We start from the raw sequence: 11,226 nt of genomic DNA, 5'->3' as shown, positions 1-11,226 counted from the left end.
TTCAAAGACTACTCCCTTAAATGTTTTTCTTAGTCCTTATATAGGCCCCAGGAAGTATAACCAGTTTCTTTTTTTTTTTTTATTAATTTCCATCACACAGATCACAGGTTACAGTCAGTGGTAATTTATTGAAACTAATGAAAAGGAAATAGGAATTAATGGGCCAATAAGAGCACATTGGCTATAGATTCTTATCCTGATGCATGTTATATATAGACCCATGCCATCCATTTTCTTTGCAACAATTCTCAGCTTCGACCAAATAAACCGCAGAACAATAAACTGACAGTACATACCCCACTCCATCAAACTCAATGCAATATCCATAACAAAAAAGATGTGTAAACAACCCAAACATGGCAGTTCAGGTGGTTTATCTATTAAAAATACGTATGTTGGTTTCATCATAATACTGTGTGTGCTTAGAAATATATCGAGCTGTATAGCAAAGTCCATTCCCTTCATTTGGTGTACAGTACGTTACACACAGACTGGATCTATACGGTCCTTCTGTTGCTGCCCAATCTTTAACAGAGTTCCATAACATGGAGCAGGACAAGGTGTTGCTCTTTGAAGACACGGAGGCATTCCATTAGCGGTTTGAAAACATAGTGAGATGAAGGAGGAAACTAATCAACATAAAAAAACAGAAGCGATTTTGGCAGATTTATTGAATAAGGCATAATTTGGCAGAAGGCATTCCAGCAGGGTCTCTGGATTAATATTAGGGTGAGGTTCTAGTGGAAAATTAAGGCTTTGGATACACAGGGCAGCTGGTGAGCAGAATATCAGAGGCAAAAGTTAAGGCAAAAAAAAAAAAGCTTTATAGCTACAAAATCTCCACATCTAAATATAAAAAAAATACAGTGTGCCCCAGTGCTGACCAAATCGTCATTTCAGGTGATCAGTTCCCAAAATACAGACTGCCTGTGACAGTGCAATAATCTCACGCTAAAATCAGAGAGGCAAAGGCTGTGTATATCCTACACATATGTATCTCTACATCTACATACATGCATTGAATACACATCAGTGTACACAGGTGTGCGCTTGTCTTGACATACAGTTATACACGTGTGTTTATACATATATTCCTATATACATACACACAGATACATATATACACACTTCAAATTAGATATATATATTCCTTACATAGTGTTACAGAATGGCAGGTTTGTGTCCCAGAGGGGGTGCCCAATGCATTACAAAACAGTAGAAGGGTAACCAAAAAGTGTGATCAATCTCATTATAAAAGCTCCAATATTTAGATTGCTGTAAACTCGAAATATCACTTTGAGTTCATTTTGAAGGTGATTGTTACAGCTAGGGTCGCAATTTATACAGAAAAGCCATTGCTTTAACCCGGTATTAGTTTGTGGGGTTGGTGAACTTTCAGCCCCTCTCTTGATGAGTCAGGGAAGAAGCCCTTCTTATTCTAAAATCGTATCATGATATCAATATTAGGATCAGAAGAATTTAAGGAGCAAAAAAACGACGTAAAAGATCACATCGGGAATATTTTTATATATTTTTGCATGATGCCAATACCACTCCATACTGTCATTCAGCTAAACAGGAAATGGTAGTCCCCAAAGCTTACGGTCATTTTGAGCATCTTGTCTTTGTATGAGATTAAAAAGCCCTTGCCAATCGAAAGCTCATAAAAAAAATAATTCAAAAACAATTCAGTGTTTTTAAAGTTCACTGGTACTTCACATAGAGACACTTAGCAGGGACAGAGCCACACAAATACCCTGGATGCCACTAAAATAAAACAGGTCAGTGGTTTGATGTAGTGTTTGAATATCCCCCACCTCCATTAGCAGCTATTTAAGGCAGATCGACAAGATGCCTTCTCTGCCCATAGAGAGTTAGAGTTCAAAATAAACAAAAACAAATTCCAACCCTCCCACCCCCAAAGCAACCCACTCAAATAATAAGAAAAAGAACATATTAACATAACATGAAAATAATAATGACATTGCATAATATCACTTTCCCAAGTTTTACTTCAGTGAGTAACACTAAACAAAAAAGAAAATCCATCGCTCTGCACTTTGCATCTCGTCTTACTTCCATTACCTATTTAGTAGAGGTTTCCCTCCTCCTAATCTCCATTCCTTTCTTTTTCACTTCCTCTTTACATTTGCTACATACTTTATATCCTCATCACTTCACACTGGTGTCTCCCTATCCCGTAAATCAGGGGCCGAATTCTGTCTGCGCATCCTGGGGGGTGCTGTGTATGGGTGGTATTTGTATGGCCGTTCTTGTGGAGAGGATGTGTGACGGGTGTTCTGGCCTCCATTTTCATTTTCCCTACCTTGACCTCCCTTTCCTATCTGACGTTCATCATTTTGACGATTCTGCCGATGTGGTGGTCGCCTTCCTCTGTTAGAGCCCCCATCTAACGAGTTCCTTCGTTGCCTAGAATGGTCACTTTCATTTTGCCGTTTCTGACGACGTCCATTCCTCCTTTCAATTTCCTCCTCCCCCACACCCTTCCGTTCCTCTGGCCAGCCACAGTTCACATCCTCTACCACATATGTGGTACCTGGTGCCCAAGAGAAGCGGTGTTGTGGGTTGCTTTTAAATGGAAAGCGTAGCTTGCACTCCAATGGGGGGATAAACTTGCCAGTGCCTGGGGGTCGTCTGAGACAGCGTGTTATTTGTTGTTGCTGAAGATTCTGTATTCGGGTCTGTTCCTGCTTTATCCAACGCATTCTCCCTCGACGGAAAGTTGCATCGTCCTCCATCAGCTGAGACACACGATGCTCTTTGGGTGAACGCTCAGGGGAGCTTTCATTCCTACCACCATCCAAAGAGTCCGTATCATCATTGGAATACCATTGGAAGGACTGGTCATCAGGATAATCTTCTGTCCATTCTTCCTGAAGAATTAAAAAAAAAAAAACACAACGGGATTAAAATACAGAGCAATTGAAAAAACTATTCCATTCCTCACCAGGACTACGCAGTGCTATATCTTTCATTAACTCCCCCCACACTACACTGGCTTTCTTTACTATCCCTCACGCAGAGCGCTATGGCCTTTCTTTACCTTCCCCAACCACCAAGTGCCATCTGTTTTCTTCACCATCCCTCACGCAGAGTGCAATGGCTTTTGTTATAGCACCGTTTTCTTTTCATTTGTTTGCAGCACTATGGCGCTCTTTACCTTCCCCTCACGCCATGAGATTTCTTTACCTTTCACTCACTGGCACTTTTTTTTTTCCCCCTGCTCTTACTACCCTTTCAATTTCACCATAATTTTTAACATGACATTATGTTATTGTGGTTATAATGGTTACCTCATAGGTTACTCCCATCAATGAGATGCCTTGAAGAGTCAAATTTATGACTTCGTAAATTAGTTTTGGTTCCCCTGGTCCAGTACATTGCCAGAAAATACTTCCAGAGCCCAGCAGTACTCAGAAATGTTCCAAAACAGTAACTGCTAAGCAAGTTACCCAGTGACCAGAAATAGGACTATTGGCATTTTCTTTTTTTTGTTAATGACGTGTAATGAATCCTTTACTTAATGCGCCTTACCTGTGTAATTGGCATCACTCGTTCCATCTTCACCATCCTGTCTCTCAGTGCTCGTATCTCTTCATCCTTCATATTGTTTTGTAGTTTTACCTCCTGCAGAATATCGGTCAGCTTATCTATGTGTGCCTTCAGATCTTGAACTCCACCACTACCTTTGCCCCCTCCATCGTCTTCTCCTACTCCCACTGTGTCCCAAACATCCCGAGCAACTGCCTGACACCATTCCTTCTCATTGCCATCCCACTTTCCGTAGGTGCGGCACAGCTCCTTCATCTTGATGACAGACATGGCCTCAATCTCTTGCCTGTTGTGTTTAAAGTCATTGAGGGCTACTTCATAACAAATCTCCTTCACTGCTTGCATCTTCAAGTCTGCTAGCGTCAACCACCTTGGGTCTTTCCCTAATCTACGCCTTTGAGGAATCTGGTAGACTTTGATAGGTTCCCGTCTTTTGCCACTGCTTGGTAGACCACAGCGACGGACGATGCTCTGCACGCGACCTGCAGGCACTTTATCTCGGAGTGAAGTTATCAGCCGCCAGCTCTCTTCACAAGAACGCTTGTCTGAATCATCTCCACTGTCCGAGTCACCATACTGCTCGGTAAAAAAATGAGAGAAGAGATCAGGGTAACATCTCTCATATAGCATTGATCATTAACTGAAAACAATAAAATACAACCCTGTAACATAAACCTACACAAAATATAATGCACACTCTGTGAAATACCTATATTTCTCCAGGTCAGAGTACGTTCTGATGGGCCAATAAAAGACACACATACAACTAAGGTCTATTATATAAAACATTACTCAAGTGTGGGAAACAAAATCTCCAGTTCAGCTTTAGCATAAGTTTAGCAATTAGTTTCGCTAAGCTGCCCCATCACTGTAAATCAGGTTGAACAAATCTGACATTGATAAGGTGATTTACTAATTTAGCATGGTCACTGCCGCTGGGGACCGTCCCTGGGAAACCAGGAAAGCTGGTTTAGATCCTAAACAGTGAAATATTGAACAGGGCGACAGTGTAGCTGTATTGGTTACGTTGCTTAGCATGTCCAAACAGATACCTCCTTAATAAACAGCCGGCAGTGCTCACAGACAAGGCTTGCCATTCAGTGTGCCAGACTGACAGTCCATGGACTTGGTATAGAAAAGCCAGCCCGGTTATTGTCAGACTGATGAGCTGGGGACTTGGTATAGAGAAGCCTGGTTATTGCCAGACTGACGGTCCGGGGACTTGGTCTGGCAATAACCGGGCTTCTCTATACTAAGTCCCCGGACCATCAGTCTGACAATAACCGGGCTTCTCTATACCGACGGTCCGGGGACTTGGTATAGAGAAGCCCAGTTATTGCCAGACTGACAGGCCAGGGACTTGGTATAGAGAAGCCAGCCTGATAGGCCGGGGACTTGGTATAGAGAAGCCAGCCTGGTTATTGTCAGACTGACGGGCCGGGGACTTGGTATAGAGAAGCCAGCCTGGTTATTGTCAGACTGATAGGCCGGGGACTTGGTATAGAGAAGCCAGCCCGGTTATTGTCAGACTGATGGGCCGGGGACTTGGTATAGAGAAGCCCAGTTATTGTCAGACAGAGAAGCCCAGTTATTGTCAGATTGATGGGCCGGGGACTTGGTATCGAGAAGCCAGCCTGGTTATTGTCAGACTGATAGGCCGGGGACTTGGTATAGAGAAGCCAGCCCGGTTATTGTCAGACTGACGGGCCGGGGACTTGGTATAGAGAAGCCCAGTTATTGTCAGACTGACGGGCCGGGGACTTGGTATAGAGAAGCCCAGTTATTGTCAGACTGATAGGCCGGGGACTTGGTATAGAGAAGCCAGCCCGGTTATTGTCAGACTGATGGGCCGGGGACTTGGTATAGAGAAGCCCAGTTATTGTCAGACTGACGGGCCGGGGACTTGGTATAGAGAAGCCCAGTTATTGTCAGACTGATAGGCCGGGGACTTGGTATAGAGAAGCCAGCCCGGTTATTGTCAGACTGATGGGCCGGGGACTTGGTATAGAGAAGCCCAGTTATTGTCAGACAGATAAGCCCAGTTATTGTCAGACTGACGGGCCGGGGACTTGGTATCGAGAAGCCAGCCTGGTTATTGTCAGACTGATAGGCCGGGGACTTGGTATAGAGAAGCCCTGGTTATTGTCAGACTGACGGGCCGGGGACTTGGTATAGAGAAGCCCTGGTTATTGTCAGACTGATGGGCCGGGGACTTGGTATAGAGAAGCGCAGTTATTGTCAGACTGGGGTGACAGCAGGTAAATAATGATAACAAATGAACTATTCATGGAGATCACGTACCAATCTCTGCTGTTCCAGTGTCAGATCAGCTTCTTCCTTTTCTCTCTTATATTGACACTCCAAATCCTGCAGCCTGAAACAGGAGAAAAGGTGGATAATTATTCAAATGGAAGAAAACTTTCCAGGACAAGAGGACCACAGGCACAAGTGATACACTTCATATTAAAAGGTAACAATATTACCTTTATTTAATCATGCAATTTTAAAGCCAGGGGAATTTTCTCATCACAGAAAATAATGTGTAACGGTATAGTTGAAAGAAATCAAGACTATGTATGAAATACAGTCTGCTCTGAAAATAAATAAATGAGAATTACATCTTTATTGCGCTTATGCCTTCCCCAGCATCGCCTGAGCATTCTTCAATTCCTTTACTGTATTATCCTTATACACATCCTGTGCATTCTTCAATTCCTTTACTGTGTTAGCCTTATACACATTGTGACGGAGCTCCTGTACACCGACCGAGTACCTCCACCCAGTCCGCTTCCTAGCCTCTTGCAGGGACCCTGGAAGCCGAAGCTTGACAGGGGTCCTTCTGGATCTTTTCCACCGGACCAGGCTGCAGCTCTCCTTCCAGACAGGTATCGTCCCCTTTGCCTCATACACTGCAATCCTGCTTCCAGGCAGGAATAGTCCCTCTGCCTCTTCCGCTGTAGACCTTCCAGGCAGGTGTCCACATCCGCCTGCAATGCTATAGCTAGTCTTTAAAAAGACTTACGGCTCTCAGGCCTAGCTCTCTTTCTTTATCTGAGGGCTACAGGGATCCATGAACCAGCAAACAGATCCAAAGATTCGGTCACTGGGATCCCAACAAATCCACACGGGACACAAGTTCCAAAAGGAACTGACAACCAAAACTTTATTTTTCTCGGGACTAGCCCATATGATTATAACAAAAGATTGCTGTGACAACTGAATATAAATACAAACAGTCAAATCATAGCAGGCAATATACAGCAACTTATTATGAAACAAATACAAATTATAAATGGGTGGGGAAGACAACAAAAAATATCTGTCTGCAGAATTAGCAATATGTAAATTAACCAGTCTAGCTATTCAGGTAGTGCATATTGCTGTTGCTACCAACAGAGGGCATTACACAGGCTCCATGGCCAAATCCACCTAGTCTTGGCAATCCTCAGCAGCACAGCAGAGCAGGCAAAAAAAAACATTTAACAGTATACACACACACACATTATTAAAAATTACATTACCCACACCCTGCACCTATAATAGGTACAGGGTGACTAAAACATAAGAAAACATCGTCTGTCTGAAGGTCCAGGTGATGGTGACTACCGTCACACACATCCCGAGCATTTTCCAATTCCTTTACTGAGTTAGCCATATACACATCCTGAGCATTCTTCAATTCCTTTACTGAGTTAGCCATATACACATCCTGAGCATTCTTCAATTCCTTTACTGAGTTAGCCTTATACACATCCTGAGCATTCTTCAATTCCTTTACTGAGTTAGCCTTATACACATCCTGAGCATTCTTCAATTCCTTTACTGAGTTAGCCTTATACACATCCTGAGCATTCTTCAATTCCTTTACTGAGTTAGCCTTATACACATTGTGACAAAGTGCCATCCGCCACTTGTTCTTGGAGAGGCCTGCTTGCCAGCCTCTTGCCTTGTGACTATGGCCCTTGGGATGTATTGCCCTTTAAAAACGTTATTTGGGCTTATGGACTTTTATTAGACTGTTTCTGGCCCTTTAAATGCTCTGAGAAGATCTGTATGTAATGAACGTTTTGCTCACCAGAGGTTAAAAACCGTTTAGGCGATTTTCCCCTTTCCAGATGCACAGACCACTACTGTAAGCACCAATCTCCTGAACTGCAAACACATGAATTCACCAACTCCCGAACAGGAAACACACGAATACTGGAAACAGCCGAACAGGAAAAGCATACGAACAGCTTACACTCCTGGCAGTCAGCATACAATCCAATTCCCCCCCAAGAACGAGAAGACACTTTGTTTTGAGGGTTAAGCAGAATCTGATTTACTGGGGCTAACTGCCCGGCTTTTATGCAGGTCTCCCACCTGGTGAACACTCCCCTAGGGGACCAGATGGGAGACTGGGACACAAAGAGTAAAAGAACCAATCACAGACTTACACATTTCAACAATCCCACAATGCATCACAATCCCTCCTCTCTGCCCTGGAGATAATTGGAAGTAATCCAATTATCTCCCAGGACTGAGGCAAAACTCCATTACACACATTTTCAGTAAAAAGACATACAATGACATACGATTACATTTAACACATAAAACATACACATTCTACATATCCCCAGATAGCTTAGATCTGAGCGCACATTATTACCGAATGGCGCTCAGATCACATACATACAGTTCCATCGCCATGGAGCCAAAGTATTTCGTTACACGAATAGGCTCCATGGCATGGTTATCTGGGGTGATGCTGTTCCTACGGTCAAACTACCGAATGAACAGTCAGTCGGTTCCACTACCGAATGCAGAGGTAAGGAGGCTGGAGGCTCAGCGGTGTTCTCGCAATTAAGTGTCCGTTTTCAGTTCCATAGTTTGGGCGCTGAACACCACTGGCCGTTCAGGAGCTAAAATGGCCGCTGCCACGTGTTCGGCAAACGAACAAAGGCCACCCAGCGTTCGTCAATTAAGCTGCGGTTAACCAGCTTCTGGGCGGTCAATTGACGGCACACTCCAGTTCCCAGATGGTCCATAGTTCGGTACTTTGTTCGGTAGATTGAATCTACCGAACAGCCTGGCAGAAAGGCCCGAATAAGCCTTTCTGCAGGGAAAATAAAAGGTTTTAATTGCCGGGCCATAGTCTAAAGGGAGCAGGCGAGCAACCAGGCTTCTCCAGTGCACAGTGGCGAGGCTGATTCCGCCACACTGTACCTTTGCTATGGCAAAGTACCGAAGTGGCAGCCATTAGACAAACACGTGGCGGCGGCCATTTTAATTTAGCCGAACTCCGTCAGCTGTGTTTTGCCGTCGAGTTCATGGAACTAAAATCAGATACTCAACGGCACGAACACCGCTGAAGTTTTACCTTCTCTGTGACTTCGACAATTCGAACGCCACATTAACATTACCTATTTGCACGAACGGCCGCCGTTCATTCATTCGAACTGTGATGACTAGACCGTCCGCACAGCCCAAATTTGTGGAACTGTTTTGGGCAGGAAAATGTGCGTGCGGTCGGTCAAAGAAGACTTCCAGCTAACTCCCGAACGGCTGAACGGATTTGCATGAATTTTGGATACGTTGTTACCATAATTATGTTGGTTTTTTTATGCGAATGTGATGTATAATTTTAAAGTTATAGAAAGTGTGTAAAAAGTATGTTTTTCGCTTGGAGATAATTGAGCTGATACAGTAATTAGCCCAATTATCTCCCAAGCAGAGGGGAGGATTTTACTGTAATGAATAGGAGTGTTTAACTGTGTGTCTGTATATGATTGGTTGTTACGTTTGTGGTTTTAGTACCCAACGAGGTCCACGTGGGTGGTAACCTTGTGGGGAAATGTGTATAAAGAAGCAATAAAGCCTCATTGCATTCTGTTCCCGTTTGACCCTTAACACGTAGTCTTCACACTGGGGATTGCTATACCTTGTATACTCCCCAGAGCTTTAATCACTTGGCTCTTTTAAGAGCTGTTCCTGATACGCTCTCCTGGAGGAGAGGTCTTTTCCACACGGTCCTGGAGGACAGAAGCTGATCCAGGGTGGAAGGAAGACGGCGAGACTCCAGTTAAGCTACGGTGGTTGTGGAGTCTGCGGTGGTTGTGGTGTCGGGTGCAGTGCTTGTGGTCCTCAGCGCAAGCTAGGAAGCGTCCATCAACGGAAGGTACTCGGTCAGAGTACAGGTGATCCGTTACACACATCCCGGTCATTCTTCAATTCCTTTACTGAGTTAGCCCTATACACATCCTGAGCATTCTTCAATTCCATTACTGTGTTAGCCCTATACACATCCTGAGCATTCTTCAATTCCTTTACTGTGTTAGCCATATACACATTCTAAACATTAGATTTCTTACTGTGATACATACACACAAACACCCTACTTCAAACACCACCTCTCAGTCCAGTTTTCATATTGCAGTGAGAGCTTAGTCCACATTTTAATGTCACCCTTATTATTTTTTAACCATAATTTGACACCAACACTAAAGCTGTGGATTATTTAAGATTAGAGTAATTCTGTTTGCTACCTCTAGTGGTCAGGTTCCTGAATAATGAAGTAAGTGTAGCAGGATGTTAAGTGCTATAACACGAATGGAGGCCAGACTTATTATCAGGCATTATTAAAATATTCTCACCGTTTCTCCATCTCCAGTTTGATGTCTATTCCCTGCTTCTCCAGCAATTCACGCTGAGCGAAATTCCAGTCAACTGTCTCTGCTTGATTCTCAACTGCGATACTGCTCCTCTCTCGCTCCAGACGCGCTTGTTCGGGATGATTGAACCGAAATACGTGGTTTTTACCCATAACAATTCGAGTACCTGTATGTAGAAGACACAAAACGCCACCCCTGGCTGTTACTGATTAATACGAGTTCTGTATACAACAATAAATGTAACCGTTTGGTGGTCTTGCATCTAATCCAAAGTTTTCCCCCCAAAGCGTGATCTGCCTTAAGTTAGGTTTTTGGAAGCAACATGATTAGCAAACGTGAGATGTCACACAAATTACAGATCTGCTGCTCCAGCTCAGTTTGGACATATAACATGAGGAACAGCGAGCGCAACAGTGATATAATACATCACAGAAAGCCTTGTTAAGCATAGATAAGAGTATATGAAAACCAAGCTAATAAAACAAATCATCATGGAGATGAACAACTAATTTAGGGAACTAAACCCAACCTGGCATAAAGGAGAAGTTCAAAAATAACCGGCCTACAGAGTACCACCACAGGGAGATCCCAACCAGGTACCTGACGATGCTGTACCAAGAGAGTCCCATGGCAAATATACAAACTAATTATACATATACACATACATACAAAAAACAAAGGTTGATAGTGCCGGGTGCATAAGCCAGTAGACAATTCAGATATAGTAACCAAAAGATGATGGCTGCACTCCACGGTCTTCTTATAATAAAATAAACTGCTTTATTAGCTATGCATTAAAAGAGATCGACGTTTCAGCCCCATATTGGGCTTTCCTCAGGATCAAAAAAAAAAAAAAAAAGTTGTTTTTTTCCTGATCCTGAGGAAAGCCCAACATGGGGCTGAAACGTCGACCTCTTTTAATGCATAGCTAATAAAGCAGTTTATTTTATTATAAGAAGACCGTGGAGTGCAGCCATCATCTTTTGGTTACCATATATACATA

The 11,226-nt window shown here is 43.4% G+C and overlaps 1 protein-coding gene across 7 annotated transcripts in view; it reads right to left on the bottom strand.

The window, feature by feature from the left end:
- Positions 1 to 104: 104 nt before the first annotated feature.
- KIF1C (kinesin family member 1C) overlaps positions 105 to 11,226 on the bottom strand; it is a 73,070-nt gene continuing 61,948 nt past the window's right edge. For all 7 annotated transcript variants that reach the window (XM_063449757.1, XM_063449762.1, XM_063449761.1 and 4 more), the window contains 4 exons: positions 10,206 to 10,389; positions 5,875 to 5,947; positions 3,556 to 4,149; positions 105 to 2,894 (listed from right to left, as the gene is read on the bottom strand). In XM_063449757.1, the coding sequence (XP_063305827.1) occupies positions 2,178 to 2,894; positions 3,556 to 4,149; positions 5,875 to 5,947; positions 10,206 to 10,389 (1,568 nt within the window). In that variant the 3' untranslated portion in view covers positions 105 to 2,177. The remainder of the gene's footprint in view (positions 2,895 to 3,555; positions 4,150 to 5,874; positions 5,948 to 10,205; positions 10,390 to 11,226) is intronic.

This window comes from Pelobates fuscus, chromosome 3 (genome assembly GCF_036172605.1).
Source record: "Pelobates fuscus isolate aPelFus1 chromosome 3, aPelFus1.pri, whole genome shotgun sequence".
In the NCBI taxonomy this organism is placed as follows: Eukaryota; Metazoa; Chordata; class Amphibia; order Anura; family Pelobatidae; genus Pelobates; species Pelobates fuscus.
Note: the sequence above shows the minus strand (reverse complement) of the source record. Positions and strands in the feature narration are given on the sequence as shown.